We start from the raw sequence: 18814 nt of genomic DNA, 5'->3' as shown, positions 1-18814 counted from the left end.
TAGCCTCAATTCTTGTTTTGTGATTGGTTTATATTTCTTCTGTTTCCGCTTAACAAATTAATGATTGGATAGTCTGAAACTGTCATACATGTATCATACACTTCCGGCAAAATGCTATGTAGATTACAACTGTCAGTGGTGTCTTATGTCGTTTCCGTTAACACATAAAACACAACAATTTAGCAAATTTTCTAAGMAGTTTAGCTTTTACCCTGAGAATTGAATTACGTAAATGTCAAAAGACAGTCGCAACGATGGACGACGGCGTGGCCAGCACCGATTCGGTATTAGAATTGGACAAGGCGGGGACGGGAGGGAGAGGTCTGGCAGCAACAGCTCAGGGTCCTCGCATGGAGGAGGAAAAAGCAGGAATACTCCCATAACCGTTGCCTTGAAGGTACTGTAACTAGCTCTATTTTCAAGTTCTATTATAGTGTAACTATGACCTGCAAATTAAGACCGCGTTCAGATAGCTAGCTAGCTAATGCGTTTATATTTGATGGCTAACTAACTTGCCTAGTTACTGGCTAGCCACCTTTCAAAAATACACTGAGTATACTAAACATTAGGAACACCTTCCTATTAATATTGAGCTCCCGGTCACGAGCGGGGTCGAACCCCAGGCTGTAGTAGCGCCTTCGAAGGCATTTATATTTTGTCTTGACCATTCACCCTCTGAATGGCACACACATACAATCCATGTGTCAATTGTCTCAAGGTTTAAAAATCTTTCTTTAACCCGTCTCCTCCCCTTCATCGACACTGATTGAAGTGGATTTAACAAGTGACATCAATAAGGGATCATCGTTTTCACCTGGTCAGTCTATGTCATGGAAAGAGCAGGTGTTGTTAAACATTTTTACACTTATTGTATAGGATGCCCTCACACAGGATGTATTGACAGGAAAATATATACTATAGAATTTGTAAGTATTGGTTACAGTGACCTGCCAAAATACAGGAATGCATTGCTGATGACACCAACGGTTGTTTTTTAGGCAAAGTGGTGTTTTCAAAAAGAGAACCTGCTGTCACATGAAATCTGCTGCAGACCTCATACGCTAGTAACAATGTTCATTGTGAAACTACTCATTTGGCACAAAGTTGCAAGAAGACCATGTGGTTTTGTGTTTATCTTCCAGCCTTGTATGATTCATCAACTGCCAAGTCCAATAGGATGCTGCTGAGTCTCAGCCTCTCTGGCGAATGCAAGCTTACATTAGCACACTCCTTGAGCCTGCAGTTTCACACATCACTGGCAGCGGAGGACAGGGTCTGAGAGGCAGGCCTACTGTGTGTGCGCACATTTAAAGTTTTAATTTTGAAGTTTTAAAGTCACATGCCCAAGTACAGTGAAATGCTTTTCTTGCAAACTCAACCCAATAATGCAATAATCAATAACAATGCATTACTAGAAAAAAATACAAGAGAAATAAGAAATATTAACTACACAATTAGGTAAGCATACTATATACAGGAAATATTTTAGTCAGTTCCAATACCACATGACTGCGCGGTGCTGTGGCAGAGGGAGTGAAAGGGGGCTGCGATGCAGCGCTGTGAGATGACAGAAGAGGAGAGACGCTGTAAACAGATGCAGAGGAGAGGAGAGCCGGCAGGCAGAAAGGCAGCAGTGGTCTGCAGCACAGGGGTGGCTGGCTACTAGCTCAGCACTGATTACAGACAGATCAGACGGGGGTGAATGAACCGTCAGCCCGCTAAGCACCCGGCTCGCTCAATCACAATTGGAGTAGTTGACACAGCTGGGCAAATTGCTATAGCAGTTCGAGCTACACACAGTCAATTTTGGTCCTGCTGTCGGAAGACTATGTCACCTTGCACAAGTGGCAATGCCGATGAGGGGAAACAGGTTGGCTGAAGTTGGCTGCAAAAGTATGTCAGGGGCGGATAAGGACGAGGAACCTGCTTACAGACTCTACTTCTACTCTGTATGTATCTTCTAATCTCTGTCTCTTCTCACTCTCCCACTTGCTGCATGTGTCTGTTTGTAGACCTGCTTTTAGGATGAAAACCCTACACCTGCTCCTCAGCACTGGCCCTTTCCTGTGTATATCTAGAGGCTCAGTTTATAAACCAGTTAGCATAACACATGCTCCAAAAAACAACCTGCACCGTCTTAGTTAAATAAAGGTTAAATAAAATAAAATAAATACAAATAAAATTCCATAGTGAAGGCCAGGTGGCAGCAGCTGATTTAAGTGGATCAGGAGAGCCTTTCTGTAATCATTGCCAGCCTCAGGCTGTACAGCTAGGCATCCATCAGTCAAGTCTATAGGCTTCCCTGCAAGTCAAGAGTGATCCCTCATCAGATGGCTGCCAAGCCCAGGAACCACAGTGTAAATATTTACTGCTATGATGGTAACCTAGCTTGCTATTTGTTAATTTTCAGTGGGGTTTGGCTACTCTGTTTGATGTGCAGCCTCAGTGATGTTGGCGTTTGATCCTATTGTCCTTATGCTCTTCTATAGTAATAGAATGGAGCTTATATGTAAAGGATATTTTTTTGCTCACTAAAAGTAGGTCAGTTGTGAATATTCCAGAAGGACATGAAATGGTAGCAGACCAGGACACTGCTTGCTGTTTATGCATGTGTAAAACCTAATGAGTCATATGAGCATGTAGCCTGTTCTGTTAGCATGCTAGGATACTATAGTGTGGGAGTTTCACACAGAAGAGATACCATGTGCTTGATTAAAAGATAGAAGTACCTCTGTATTGTCAGACACTTCATTTGGTAGATAAACGGTAATGGTAGTGTTCTAATTTGTTTCTTTGAAAGGGGTCATGGAAGTCATTATTTTGTTGTAGTCTTTGTGAATGGCAGTGACATTTGAGACTCGAGATTAAACAATTTCTCATGACATGACTCTGTTGCTATTACGGACAGAATGCAGAGAACCTTGAGTCTGGTTCAGGTCCCGATTTTGATAAGYAAGTCCAAATTTAGGTAGCAGTTTTTATAGTCTAATTGGGTTACCAGTAGATTTAACTTTGTTATCCACCGGGAGATTATTTTGCATTTAAACTCGAAATAGTGTCGCTGTAAATCAATTATATTCTGTATGTGGAAAATATGCTAAATCTTCAAATGCATGGAATGAAGTGCACAACAATACAGTATGATAATGTCACATTCATTTATTTTGTGCTTATAGAAAACGTAAACCTAGATGCCAGGCTTTCTCAATAGATGGAAATGGCAGAGTCTTTAATTGGCATTGCAAAGTGGGACTCAATGCTTATAGACCATAAATCAGATTCTCTTGGCATTCATGCATGGGATCCTATCTAGACCATGCTGTGATGTGCCTGCTTGTCTGTCTGTGCATACGTGTTTGTGTGTTCGTGCACATGTGTGTTGGTGTGTGAGGAAGAGGTAAAGAGCGGAGCGAGCAAGAGATTTTTGCATCCGCTCAACTTGCATGACTAACTCAATGTCACATGAGGTGCCCAGGGAGAGGCCAGAGGCCAGGGTTCAGAGACATCTCTATTATAGCACAGTACTCTGCATTTATTTATGACAAAGCATTTGATGCCTCCATGTTAATTAAACCCATACCTATGTGTCTATGTCCTGTTACCAAGCACCATAACATAACACACAGGTGTGAAGAGCCATGTTGTCTTGTGCTGTTCAAAACATCACATGCTTTATATGACCTGTGTGGGGCAGGTCTCCTTGGCCATAAAACACTTGTGCATATTCTCTAGTGTAGCCTAGCCTACAGTATATGTAGGGCAACTATGCTGCATAGTAATGTACTATTAATCTACTGTTCTGTACAAAGCACCAGTTTTCATCCACAGCGTGTTGTCAATGTTATGAACTCATCCATGGAATCCTACAGCTGGGTTATATGCCTTCATGTTTTTTGATTTTGATATTTGGTACCATTTGATGTGGTCCCCATTTTGTCTGCAGGCGTCCTTTCAGCGGTCAAACAGCCATGACAAGGTGAGGAAGATTGTGGCAGAAGAGGGCCGTGCTGCGAGAAATCTCATTGCCTGGAGTGTTCCTCTGGAGAACAAAGAGGRGGAAGGTCAGTCAAAATGTGCACACACACACGCTCAAATGGGCCTGATAATACTGTATGTATCAGTCTGATGTAAAAGGAATGACTGTTTATGTTTACAGATGCGTGTTTCTTTGAAGTAGATTCCATTGTGTTTTTCACCAGATACATTTGTGTTGTCTTGGTGGGTATATAATTGATTAGATGGGCAAACCAATGTTCACCTCCAGTGGCAGGTGCTGATATTGACTTACAGTGCATTAAACAAGCCCTTTGTCTATTTGGAACAAAGGAATCAATTAACTTAGGCACAGCAAAGGGCATTGTGGTGGGGAAAGGTCACGTGAGTCCAGACTCTGCTCTTGGCTGTAATACAATATCTCCCTTAACAAAATGACAGCCTTTGATTCACCTCTGTTATTCTATGCATTGGCCTTCATATATTTCCCTTCCCTGAGACGACTGAATTCAAAACAGGTGTCAAGGTGACGTGTCATTTCACTGGTCCCTCTTCAGATTTTAAAAGATCAATATAACTCTGACTTAATGAGCTTCACACCCTCTAGTAGTGGAGGAATGTTTAATGGGTTGACAGAAACAGTCAGTTTGCTAGCTTTTAAACATGATCGATCATGATTAGGAACACACAATTAACCCAGTTAGTCCTTTGATTGAACACTGGCGGAATATTTCATAACTGTCTGGATGGGTTCTGCAATGGGTAACTGGACAACAAACCAGAAAGATGTTATTGGTATCACAGATTGAACCTGCTCATGCACACAGCCGTGTGGTCATTGTATCAGGGTTGTTTCCCTACAGTATTTGGGAATGCTACCTACTCTGACAATGTTGTGCAGAGAACAGCGTGAGAGAGGAGGGAGAGAGTGCATTCTCTTCTCTCTTGCAAGGCTTTGGGTCAGTCTGTATTGTGCGTGTGCGGTTCTGTACTTTTATGTTTTGTTACTCCCACAGGCCATATTCCATCTTTGGCAAAACAAAGGGTGACCAGATCAATGTAAAAGCTATGTGGCTTTTTTAGAACTAATAGTTTGTTTTTCTGGAAATTAAATGTTTTTCGTTTTTTTATGTTTCACAGGGAAGTCCAAGACTCACACAAACGCCAATTTGAGGAATCAAAGAATTAACTCTGGACTGCATAGGAATAAGAAACAGGTGTGCATATTGTCATCTTTTAATATTAGCTTACATACTTATTCTAATTTTGCCTTTATGAAATAATAAAACCTAAAGATGGATGAAATATTTTGCTCACTGCTAGTTAAGCACATGTACCACTAGAGAGCATTGTAGACCTAGCAACATCATATTCTTTGCCTCAACATTATGCTTTGTCTCCTCTTCTGCTGTCTCTACAGAATACAGGCCTGGACAACAAGAGCACAGCCGGGGCCTTGCTTGACAAGGGAGCAGAGAAGAGTCCCACCAAAGCCAAGCAGCCGCGCAAGGTGGACCTGCGAGCACGATACTGGGCCTTCCTCTTCGACAACCTGCGGCGGGCAGTGGATGAGATCTATGTCACCTGTGAATCTGACCAGAGTGTGGTGGAGTGCAAGGTAGGGACCCAACAGACTGTCACCCAACACCTCCTGTCATATTTTAACTCTAGCTACTTCAACAGGGTCCTTCTCAACAAGCTCACAGACGATAAATATAAGTAGTTGAAGGCACTGCAGATCTTCATCAACACTAGAGGGAGATATTGAGTTGATAACGGGGTTCTCCTTCTGCTCGCTCACATTCCACTTGTTCTCTGGTTAGTGTCAGAGGGGCCTTTGAAGGCTTGCTAGTGAGAGAATTATCACAGGGCACTCTCCTGGGTTTGGCTGGAGGGAGTGGATATTAATGACATGGTGTAAACAATGTTGGTGTGTGGTGTAAGGGCTGTGCTAGTGGGCATGGAATGGGGGCCGGCCGGCCAACTGTAAGGGGAACGATGCCTGAGTCTCTGTTTAGGCCAGCTATGAATGTAAAGTTCTATGTACTCCGCTACTGATGGCATACAATAAGTATATTGGGATTTTGATAATACGCAGTAATGCTTTTGTTTACTAGGCAGAGCCTGTGGTATAATCCTACTTCAGGGCTGGCCTGCCATGTTGATCTCGGTATACACTGCTCTGCTGTATCGATCAGTCTGCCATGCAGCATTATGCTGAGCATGGTTGTGGTGACCGCGTGTGGTCAGTGCTGGAACACACTGCCCCTGCCTGTGGTCTCCATGCTGACAGTGAGGCTGTGTGATGTAGTCTGGCTGTTGTGTGTTCCCACCCCAGTGAAGTCTAATGAGCTGGGCTCATATACCCCCTGTCCCCGTCAGTCCCACCCAGCCAGCCTTAGCCTGGCCCTAATGGACTGACTGACTCTGATAAATGATAGAATTAGCTGGAGGAGAAGCAGAGTGCTCTGATTCCACCCGGCCACAATCCCCTGGAGCAGTGTAAATCTGCACTTTGTGCTCTCACTCAAACACAAACAGCCCCTCTGCGCTCTGCCACCCACAGACACGCATCTCTGGCCTGGCATCACTTTGTACTCAGGCCTATAGACTAGTTTTGGTTCTAAACTGGGGGGAKGGGTTTTCTAATCTAACATATGGATATGTTTTAAAATGGTCATACAAAGGATTATTTAGCTATTTGAATTTTAGGACCCCTCAAAACAAATATATAAAACAAGTATTTGAAACATTAAATTAAAGAAAGTTTGTTTTAAAGTGAGATATAAGGAAGATCAGGAAACTATTTCTTTAAATGTATTTAACCCCTTATTTTAGGCATTAAACTACTTCCATATAGAGTGCATTCGGGAAGTATTCAGACCCCTTGACTTTTCCCACAAATTAAATATCACATTTACATAAGTATTCAGACCCTTTGCTCAGTACTTTGTTGAAGCACCTTTGGCAGTGATTAGAGCCTTGACTCATTGGTATGATGCTACAAGCTTGGCACGCCTGTATTTGGGGAGTTTCTCCCATTCTTCTATGCAGATCCTCTCAAGCGTCGCTGGACAGCTATTTTCAGGTCTCTCCAGAGATGTTTGATCGAGTTCAAGTCCGGACTCTGCCTGGGCCACTCAAGGACATTCAGAGACTTGTCCCGAAGCCACTTCTGTGTTGTCTTGGCTGTGTGCTTAGGGTCGTTGTCCTGTTGGAAGGTGAACCTTCGCCCCAGCCTGAGGTCGTTCCTGGAGCAGGTTTTCATCAAGGATCTCTCTGTACTTTGCTCCATTCATCTTTCCCTTGATCCTGACTAGTCTCCCAGTCCCTGCTGCTGAAACACATCCCCACAGCATGATGCTGCCACCACCATGCTTCACCTTAGGGATGGTGCCAGGTTTTCTCTAGACGTGACACTTGGCATTCAGGCCGAAGAGTTCAATCTTGTTTTCATCAGACCTGAGAATCTTGTTTCTCATGGTCTGAGAGTCCTATAGGTGCCCTTTGGCAAACTCTGAGTGGGCTGTCTGTCGTCCTGCCCCTGAGCAAGGCAGTTAACCCACTGTTCACCGGGCGCCGAAGACGTGGATGTTGATTAAGGCAGCCATCCGCACCTCTCTGATCCAGTGGGGTTAGGTTAAATGCAGAAGACACATTTCAGTTGTACAACTGACTTGGTATCCCCTTTCATGTTCTTTTTACTGAGCAGTGGTTTCCATCTAGCCACTCTACCATAAAGGCCTGATTGGTGGAGGGCTGCAGAGATGGTTGTCCTTCTGGAAGGTTCTCCCATCTCCACAGAGGAACTCTTGAGCTCTCAGAGGGATAATCGGTTTCTTGGTCACCTCACTGACCAAGGCCCTTCTCCCCCGATTGCTTAGTTTGGCTGGGTGGCCAGCTCAAACTTCTTCCATTTAAGAATAATGGAAGTCATTGTGTTCTTGTGGAACTTCAATGCTGCAGAAATGTGTTGGTAGACTCCCCAGATCTGTGTCTCGGCGCTCTACGGACAATTACTGCGACCTCATTGCTTGGATTTTGCTCTGACATGCACTGTCAACTGGGACCTTATATAGACAGGTGTGTGCCTTTCCAAATTATGTCCAATAAATTGAATTTACCACAGGTGGACTCCAATCAAGTTGTAGAAACATCTCAAGGAGGATCAATGGACAATAGGATGCACCTGAGCTCAACTTTGAGTCTCATAGGAAAGGTTCTGAATACTTAGGTAAATAATACTTTCCGAATGTACCGTATACTTCCATTTATTTTTAAACTTGCACTGGGGTACCTTCAGACAAGTCTAGTGAGGCTTGTGGGCGTCCAACATGTAAGTGTTCGTGAGAGACTCTCCTTTCATTTACATTACATTTACATTTAAGTCATTTAGCAGACGCTCTTATCCAGAGCGACTTACAAATTGGTGCATTCACCTTATGATATCCAGTGGAACAACCACTTTACAATAGTGCATCTAACTCTTTTAAGGGGGGCGGGGGGGGTTTTAGAAGGATTACTTTATCCTATCCTAGGTATTCCTTAAAGAGGTGGGTTTCAGGTGTCTCCGGAAGGTGGTGATTGACTCCGCTGACCTGGCGTCGTGGAGGGAGTTTGTTCCACCTTGGGGTGCCAGAGCAGCGAACAGTTTTGACTGGGCTGAGCGGGAACTGTACTTCCTCAGAGGTAGGGAGGCGAGCAGGCCAGAGGTGGATGAACGCAGTCCCTTGTTTGGTGTAGGCCTGATCAGAGCCTGAAGGTACGGAGGTGCCGTTCCCCTCACAGCTCCGTAGGCAAGCACCATGGTCTTGTAGCGGATGCGAGCTTCAACTGGAAGCCAGTGGAGAGAGCGGAGGAGCGGGGGTGACGTGAGAGAACTTGGGAAGGTTGAACACCAGACGGGCCTGCGCGTTCTGGATGAGTTGTAGGGTTTAATGGCACAGGCAGGAGCCCAGCCAACAGCGAGTTGCAGTAATCCAGACGGGAGATGACAAGTGCCTGGATTAGGACCTGCGCCGCTTCCTGTGTGAGGCAGGGTCGTACTCTGCGAATGTTGTAGAGCATGAACCTACAGGAACGGGTCACCGCCTTGATGTTAGTTGAGAACGACAGGGTGTGTCCAGGATCACGCCAAGGTTCTTAGCACTCTGGAGGAGACACAATGGAGTTGTCAACCGTGATGCGCAGATCATGGAACGGGCAGTCCTTCCCGCGAGAAGAGAGCAGCTCTGTCTTGCCGAGGTTCAGCTTGAGGTGGTGATCCGTCATCCACACTGATATGTCTGCCAGACATGCAGAGATGCGATTCGCCACCTGGTTATCAGAAGGGGAAAGGAGAAGATTAATTTGTGTGTCGTCTGCATAGCAATGATAGGAAAGACCATTGAGGATATGACAGAGCCAAGTGACTTGGTTATAGCGAGAATAGGAGAGGGCCTAGAACAGAGCCCTGGGGGACACCAGTGGTGAGAGCACGGAGATGCCCAACTCGGAGAGGGTGGAGAGGAGGATCTGATGGTTCACAGTATCAAAGGCAGCCGATAGGTCTAGAAGGATGAGAGCAGAGGAGAGAGAGTTAGCTTTAGCAGTGCGGAGCGCCTCCGTGACACAGAGAAGAGCAGTCTCAGTTGAATGACTAGTCTTGAAACCTGACTGATTTGGATCAAGAAGGTCATTCTGAGAGAGATAGCAGGAGAGCTGGCCAAGGACGGCACGTTCAAGAGTTTGAGAAAAAAGAAAGAAGGGATACTGGTCTGTAGTTGTTGACATCGGAGGGATCGAGTGTAGGTTTTTTCAGAAGGGGTGCAACTCTCGCTCTCTTGAGACGGAAAGGACCGTAGCCAGCGGTCAAGGATGAGTTGATGAGCGAGGTGAGGTAAGGAGAGAGTCTCCGGAAATGGTCTGGAGAAGAGAAGAGGGGATAGGGTCAAGCGGGCAGGTTGTTGCGGCCGGCCGTCACAAGACGCAAGATTTCATCTGGAGAGAGAGGGAGAAAGAGGTCAGAGCACAGGGTAGGGCAGTGTGAGCAGAAACCAGCGGTGTCGTTTGACTTAGCAAACGAGGATCGGATGTCGTCGCCTTCTTTCAAAATGGTTGACGAAGTCATCCGCAGAGAGGAGGAGGGGGAGGAGGATTCAGGAGGGAGGAGAAGGTGCAAAGAGCTTCCTAGGGTTAGAGGCAGATGCTTGGAATTAGAGTGGTAGAAAGTGGCTTTAGCAGCAGAGACAAGAAGAGGAGAATGTAGAGAGGAGGGAGTGAAAGATGCCAGGTCGCAGGGAGGCGAGTTTTCCTCATTTCCGCTCGGCTGCCCGGAGCCCTGTTCTGTGAGCTCGCAATGAGTCGTCGAGCCACGGGCAGGAGGGGGAGACCGAGCCGGCCTGGAGGATAGGGGACATAGAGAGTCAAAGGATGCAGAAAGGGAGGAGAGGAGGGTTGAGGAGGCAGAATCAGGAGATAGGTTGGAGAAGGTTTGAGCAGAGGGAAGAGATGATAGGATGGAAGAGGAGAGAGTAGCGGGGGAGAGGAGCGAAGGTTGGGACGGCGCGATACCATCCGAGTAGGGGCAGTGTGGGAAGTGTTGGATGAGAGCGAGAGGGAAAAGGATACAAGGTAGTGGTCGGAGACTTGGAGGGGAGTTGCAATGAGATTAGTGGAAGAACAGCATCTAGTAAATATGAGGTCAAGCGTATGCCTGCCTTGTGAGTAGGTGGGGAAGGTGAGAGGGTGAGGTCAAAAGAGGGTGAGGTCAAAAGAGGAGAGGAGTGGAAAGAAGGAGGCAGAGAGGAATGAGTCAAAGTAGACGTGGGGAGGTTAAAGTCACCCAGAACTGTGAGAGGTGAGCCATCCTCAGGAAAGGAACTTATCAAGGCGTCAAGCTCATTGATGAACTCTCCAAGGGAACCTGGAGGGCGATAATGATAAGGATGTTAAGCTTGAAAGGGCTGGTAACTGTGACAGCATGGAATTCAAAGGAGGCGATAGACAGATGGTCAGGGAGAAAGAGAGAATGTCCACTTGGGAGAGATGAGGATCCCAGTGCCACCACCCCGCTGACCAGAAGCTCTCGGGTGTGCGAGAACACGTGGGCAGACGAGGAGAGAGCAGTAGGAGTAGCAGTGTTATCTGTGGTAATCCATGTTTCCGTCAGTGCCAAGAAGTCGAGGGACTGGAGGGAAGCATAGGCTGAGATGAACTCTGCCTTGTTGGCCGCAGATCGGCAGTTCCAGAGGCTGCCGGAGACCTGGAACTCCACGTGGCGTGTGCGCGGGACCACCAGGTTAGAGTGGCAGCGGCCACGCGGTGTGAAGCGTTGTATGGTCTGTGCAGAGAGGAGAGAAGAGGATAGACAGACACATAGTTGACAGGCTACAGAAGAGGCTACGCTAATGCAAGGAGATTGGAATGACAAGTGGACAACAAGTCTCAAATGTTCAGAAAGTTTAGCTTACGTTGCAAAAAATCTTATTGACTAAAATGATACAGTACTGCTGGCTGGTGAAGTAGGCTAGCTAGCAGTGGCTGCGTTGTTGACTTTGTTTGAAAGTGTAGCTGGCTAGGTAACCTCGATAACCTCGATAATTACTCTAAACTACACAATTATCTTGGATACAAAGACAGCAAAGACAACTATGTAGCTAGCTAACACTACACTAATCAAGTCGTTCCGTTGTAATGTAATAGTTTCTACAGTGCTGCTATTCGGTAAAAGTTGGCTAGCTGGCTAGCTAGCAGTGTTGACTAGGTAGGAGAACGGCGGCGCGGCGGACGAAAATAGCTGGCTAGCTAACCTCGAAATTACTCTAAACTACACAATTATCTTAGATACAAAGACAGCAAAGACAACTATGTAGCTAGCTAACACTACATAATCAAGTCGTTCTGTTGTAATGTAATAGTTTCTACAGTGCTGCTATTCGGTAGAAGTTGGCTAGCTAGCAATGTTGACTACGTTAGAAGGACGAAAATAGCTGGCTAGCTAACCTCGATAATTACTCTAAACTACACAATTATCTTTGATACAAAGACGGCTATGTAGCTAGCTAAGAAAAAATTGCTAAGATAAAACCGTTGTACTGTAATGAAATGAAATGTAATACTACCTGTGGAGCGAAGCGAATTCCATAAAGGGGTGATATTAGTTTTGTAGCTCAAACTGTTCTAATGCTACAGACAGAAGTCGGCAGATCGGCTGTACTGACTTCATATGAGTCTTGTGGGGGTCTTAGAGCAAAACAACCCACATGTTCGTGAGAGTCTCATCTTCCATAGAGAGGTAATAGTATGTAGGCCAAACCGTTTTTGTGAGATGACAGATTTTCGGGATGTCTCAAAGTCTGACAAACACAGCTGTAGCTCTGCCACCTATCACTGCAGATGCGGAAGGGTGACATCGTTGGATGTGCTGGATTGAGACTCAGCCCAGATATCTTTAGTTTAAAGAGACATTTTTACATTTCTGCAGGGAGTGTTAAGAACTGTGAGGAGATTTCAATGGTGTGCTTGTGTTTTTTTGAATGAGACTAACAGACCAACAGAGACCATTCAGCCCTTCCTTCATCAACACTGGTTCATCTTTTGTGGTTCCCCCCGGCCAGTAGAGCCTGCCGCAATCTGATTCATGCTTGTATATTAATAACGTTCACATCTCTTGAACCCACATCCCCTTCAGGTCTAAATAGTTCTTATCAACCATTTGTTCCGTCCGGTCCCTGATTTATGACACATCATACTACACTACCGTGCAGGGGAGGAGGCTCTGAGTTCTCTTGAACGGAGAGCTACTGTAGAAGGCATCTACTGCATCATAAAGTATGACATTGGAGAAACTTCAAGGCAAAAACAGACATAATTGGCACACAATATATTGTTAGAAACTAAAAGTGAAATTAAATTGGCTTTCACTCATCTAAACGTTTTAATTTAATTGTTACCAGAATGACCACCTTTTTACTGCTCACCAGGCTTCATTTGACCTCTAGTGGGTTTAGATCTTTATGCAGTCCTCAGGAAATCTTATGTATTTCTATTTAGGTGAGTAGTATTTGTAGGTAAGTGTTTTTAGTTTGTCGTGAATGTAGTTTTTTGCCTCCTTTCAGCTGTGGTCCCTTCATTATCAAATGAAGTCGGCTGCAGCGGAGGGCCTGGCTGAGGCTGTTAACTAACTAATCAGCAGGCCTGCTGCTAGACACATCTTTCACTGGCCTGACTTGTCTATTAACTAAAAGCACTGTGAAGCTTTACTCTCAATTACCACTCCCTCCACACTCCCCATCAATCACCAATGTCTGTTTCACTAGAGCTCTGCCTGGGATGATTTCTGAGCAAGCAACAGACAGGCTCTAGCAGGGTTCGATACTGCAACCAAACAGTCACATTTTAATTGTTTACTAGGTCACACAGTTTTTGGTTCACAATTTTTTTTTATTCAAACAGTAATGTGCAATTGACCAAAAATCTGAAGAGGCAACAACGGCACTGGAATGCCCCCTGTCTGTGTGTGTCAGGGCTCGACATAGCCTATAGGGGAGGTTTTGGAAACCCTCCGGGCCAGTCCATCATAACCGTCAGTGGCCCACTTGGGCCTGTGAAGAAAAATAGGGTAATAATGCTATACACTGAACATAAATCTAAATACAACATGTAAAGTGTTGGTCCCATGTTTCATGAGCTAAAATCAAAGACCCAGAAATGTTCCATATGCACAAAAAGCTTATTTCTCTCATTTTATGCACAAATTAGTTTACATCCCTGTTAGTGAGCATTTCTCTTTTGCCAAGATGATCCATCCACCTGACAGGTGTGGCATCTCAAGAAGGTGATTAAACAGCATGATCATTACACAGGTGCACCTTCTGCTGAGGACAATAAAAGTCCACTCTAAAATGTGCAGTTTTGTCACACAACACAATGCCACAGATGTTTCAAGTTGAGGGAACGTGCAATTGGAATGCTGACTGCAGGAATGTCCACCAGAGCAGTTGACAGTGTTAATTTCTCTACTGTCGTTTTTGAGATTTTGGCAAGTACGTCCAACCGGCTTCAGAACCACAGACTACGTGTGACCTCGCCAGCCCAGGACTTCCACATCTGGTTAACCATGTGTATGTGACTAATAAAATTTGATTTGATTTGATTTGGTTTCTTTACCTGAGGGATCATCTGAGACCAGCCACCTGAAACTATTGGTTTGCACAACCAAATAATTTCTGCACAAACTGTCAAACAGTCTCAGGGAAGCTCATCTGGGTGCTCGTTGTCCTCACCAGGGTCTTGACCTGACTGCAGTTTGGCGTCATAACTGACTTCAGTGGGAAAATCTTCACCTTCGATGGCCAATGGCATGCTGGAGAAGTGTGCTCTTCACGGATGACTCCCGGTTTCAACTGTCCCGGGCAGACGGTGTGTATGGCATTGTGTGGATGAGCGTTTTGCTGATGTCAATGCTGTGAACAGAGTGTCCCATGGTGGCGGTGGGGTTATGGTATGGCAAGGCATAAACTACAGACAACAAACACAATTGCGTTTTTATAGATGGCAGTTTGAAGGCACTGAGATACCGTGACGAGATCCTGTGGCCCATTGTCGTGCCGTTCATCCGCTGGCATCACCTCATGTTTCAGCATGATACTGCACGGCTCCATGTCGCAAGGATCTGTACMCAATTCATGTAAGCTGAAGCTCTCCCAGTTCTTCCATGGCCTGCATACTCACCTGACATGTCACCCATTTAAGCATGTTTGGGATGCTCTGGATCGACATGTACAACAGAGCGTTCTAGTTCCCGCCAATATCCAGCAACTTCGCACAGCCATTGAGGAGGAGTAGGACAACATTCCACAGGCCACAATCAACAGCCTGATTTAACGCTATGTGAAGCAAATGGTGGTCACTCACACCAGATACTGATTTTTTTATTTTTTTATCCAAAGGCCCTACCTTTTTAAGGGGTCTGTGACCAACAGATGCATATCTGTATTCCCAATCATATGACATCAATAGATCAGGGCCTAATGCATTTATTTCAATTGACTGATTTCCTTATATGAACTGTAACTCACTAAAATCTTTGAAATTGTTGCATGTTACGTTTTGTTTTTGTTCAGTGTACATTGCCATACCATTTAAATACAATGGTGCAACYCAAAAAGWAAAAAAAAWAATAATAATTCCGAGACAGAAATTGAGGTGCTAGTGTCAGGCCAAAATATTTTATTTGGCTTGCTCAGTTGTGGCTTACTGGCTTAACTACAAACAGACGACTATTAGGACAATTCAAGTTGCTTTAGCAATGGCAAATATACTTMATGTGAGTAGACAACATGCACCAATAAGCCATACATCCTCAACAGCTCCCACGTATAGGCCAACATTGCTGTTCTTCCAAATGGCCACCTTAACACCACATTCAGCAGCAGCTTTTGCACATCACATAACTCTGTTTCTGTTACGTAGTTAAACTAGTTTTGGGATGGTGCTTTTATGACAATGTGGGGTGCTGTCTATTTGTGTATTTGGGAACCCATTGTCAAAAGTCCCCTCTTGACTTCAACCTGTTGTGCGATGGTGTATGGAAATTGTATGTAATTGTTCATTTTGCTAATGATTATCCAAATATTATGATTATCCATGTGTTATTTATAACTTATTTTGTACATATTGTTTCTGCAACCGTATCTTACGGCAAAAAAAAAGCTTCTGGATATCCGGACAGTGATCACTCACCTTGGGTTAGACAAACACCCCACAGGGCCGACATCCCCGTTATTTGCAAGAGGAAGCGATGCAGGTACAGAGGACAAAGAGCCGGATGCCTGATCAAGTCCCGGAGAAGGCGAGTGGGAAAGCTGCCGTTACCGTCAATACTACTCGCCAACGTGCAATCATTGGAAAATAAATTATATGAGGTACGATCACAAATATCCTACCAACGGGACATCAAAAACTTGAATATCCTATGTTTCACGGAATCGTGGCTGAATGATGACTTGGATATTCAGCTAGCGAGATATACGCTTCACCGGCAAGATAGAACAGACGGGAGGGGGGGTGGTCTGTGCATATTTGTAAACAACAGCTGGTGCACAAAATCTAAGGAAGTCTCTAGATTTTGCTCGCCTAAAGTAGAGTATATTGTGATAAATTGCAGGCCACACTACTTGCCTAAAGAGTTTTCAGCTGTACTTTTCGTGGCTGTTTATTTACCACCACAGACAGATGCTGGCACTAAGATCGCACTCAGTCAGCTCTATAAGGAAATAAGCAAACAGGAAACCACTCACCCAGAGGTGGCGCTCCTAGTGGCCGAAGACTTTAATGCAGGGAAACTTAAATCAGTTCTACCAAATTTATATTAACATGTTAAATGTGCAACCAGAGGGAAAAAAATTCTAGATCACCTGTACTCCACACACAGAGACGCGTACAAAGCTCTCCCTGGCCCTCCATTTGGTAAATCCGACCACAACTCTATCCTCCTGATTCCTGATAAGCAAAAATTAAAGCAGGAAACACCAGTGACTCGGTCTATAAAAAAGTGGTCAGATGAAKCAGATGCTAAACTACAGGATTGTTTTGCTATCACAGACGAACATATTCCGKGATTCTTCCGATGGCATTGAGGAGTACACCACATCAGKCACTGGCTTTATCAATAAGTGCATCGAGGACGTCGTTCCCACAGTGACTGTACATACATACCCCCAACAGAAGCCATGGATTACAGGCAACATTCGCACTGAGCTAAAGGTTAGATCTGCCGCATTCAAGGTGCGGGACCCTAACCCGGAAGCTTACAAGAAATCCTGCTATGCCCTGCGACGAACCATCAAACAGGCAAAGCGTCAATACAGGGCTAAAATTTAATCATACTACACCGGCTCCGACGCTCGTCTTATGTGGCAGGGCTTGCAAACTATTACAGACTACAAAGGGAAGCACAGCCGCGAGCTGCCCAGTGACACGAGCCTACCAGACGAGCAAAATCACTTCTATGCTCGCTTCGAGGCAAGCAACACTGAGGCATGCATGAGAGCATCAGCTGTTCCAGACGACTGTGTGACCTTTAAACAGGTCAACATTCACAAGGCTGCGGGGCCAGACAGATTACCAGGACGTGTGCTCCGGGCATGTGCTGACCAACTGGCAGGTGTCTTCACTGACATTTTCAACATGTCCCTGATTGAGTCTGTAATACCAACATGTTTCAAGCAGACCACCATAGTCCCTGTGCCCAAGAACACAAAGGCAACCTGCCTAAATAACTACAGACCCGTAGCGCACTCGTCCGTAGCCAAGAAGTGCTTGGAAAGGCTGGTAATGGCTCACATCAACACCATTATCCCAGAAACCATAGACCCACTCCAATTTGCATACCGCCCAAACAGATCCACAGATGATGCAATCTCTATTGCACTCCACACTGCCCTTTCCCACCTGGACAAAAAAAGGAACACTTATGTGAGAATGCTATTCATTGACGACAGCTCAGCGTTCAACACCAGTGTCCTCAAAGCTCATCAATAAGCTAAGGACCCTGGGACTAAACACCTCCCTCTGCAACTGGATCCTGGACTTCCTGACGGACCGCCCCCAGGTGGTGAGAGTAGGTAGCAACACATCTGCCACGCTGATCCTCAATACTGGAGCTCCCCAGGGGGGTGTGCTCAGTCCCCTCCTGTACTCCATGTTCACCCACGACTGCATGGCCAGGCACGACCCCAACGCCATTAAGTTTGCCGATGACAAAACAGTGGTCGGCCTGATCACCGACAACAACGAGACAGCCTATAGGGAGGTCAGAGACCTGGCCGGGTGGTGCCAGAATAACAACCTATCCCACAACGTGACTAAGGCCATGATTGTGGACTACAGGAAAAGGAGGACCGAGCACGCCCCCATTCTCATCGACAGGGCTGTAGTGGAGCAGGTTGAGAGCTTCAAGTTCCTTGGTGTCCACATCAACAACAAACTAGAATGGTCCAAACACACCAAGACGGTCATGAAGAGGGCACGACAAAGCCTATTCCCCCTCAGGAAACAAAAAAGATTTGGCATGGGTCCTGAGATCCTCAAGGTTCTACAGCTGCAACATCGAGAGCATCCTGACTGGTTGCATCACTGCCTGTTTCGGCAATTGCTCAACGTCTGACCGCAAGGCACTACAGAGGGTAGTGCGTACGGCCCAGTACATCACTGGGGCTAAGCTGCCTGCCATCCAGGACCTCTACACCAGGCGGTGTCAGAGGAAGGCCTTAACAATTGTCAGCCACCCCAGTCATAGACTGTTCTCTCTACTACCGCATGGCAAGCGGTACCGGAGTGCCAAGTCTAGGACAAAAAGGCTTCTCAACAGTTTTTACCCCCAAGCCATAAGACTCCTGAATAGGTCATCAAAAGGCTACCCAGACTATTTGCACTGTGTGCCCCCAACCCCTCTTTTTACGCTGCTGCTACTCTCTGTTTATCATATGTGCATAGTCACTTTAACTATACATTCATGTACATACTACCTCAATTGGCCCAACCAACCAGTGCTCCCGCACATTGGCTAACCGGGCTATCTGCATTGTGTCCCACCACCCGCCAACTTCTCTTTTACGCTACTGCTACTCTCTGTTCATCATATATGCATAGTCACTTTAACCATATCTACATGTACATACTACCTCAATCAGCCTGACTAACCGGTGTCTGTATGTAGCCTCGCTACTTTTATTGCCTTGCTACTGTATATAGCCTGTCTTTTTACTGTTGTTTTATTTCTTTACTTACCTATTGTTCACCTAATACCCTTTTTGCACTATTGGTTAGAGCCTGCTTA

General features: G+C 45.5%; 1 protein-coding gene across 4 annotated transcripts in view; it reads left to right on the top strand.

The window, feature by feature from the left end:
- The first annotated feature begins 112 nt into the window (after positions 1–112).
- The window catches only part of LOC111952417 (S phase cyclin A-associated protein in the endoplasmic reticulum), a 111132-nt gene continuing 92430 nt past the window's right edge, over positions 113–18814 (top strand). For all 4 annotated transcript variants that reach the window (XM_023971059.1, XM_023971058.1, XM_023971057.1 and 1 more), the window contains exons 1-4: positions 113–397; positions 3944–4061; positions 5134–5210; positions 5414–5611. In XM_023971059.1, the coding sequence (XP_023826827.1) occupies positions 233–397; positions 3944–4061; positions 5134–5210; positions 5414–5611 (558 nt within the window). In that variant the 5' untranslated portion in view covers positions 113–232. The remainder of the gene's footprint in view (positions 398–3943; positions 4062–5133; positions 5211–5413; positions 5612–18814) is intronic.

The sequence above is a fragment of the Salvelinus sp. IW2-2015 genome, linkage group LG26 (assembly GCF_002910315.2).
Source record: "Salvelinus sp. IW2-2015 linkage group LG26, ASM291031v2, whole genome shotgun sequence".
NCBI classification, from domain to species: domain Eukaryota; kingdom Metazoa; phylum Chordata; class Actinopteri; order Salmoniformes; family Salmonidae; genus Salvelinus; species Salvelinus sp. IW2-2015.
This window is presented reverse-complemented; position numbering and strand designations above follow the sequence as displayed.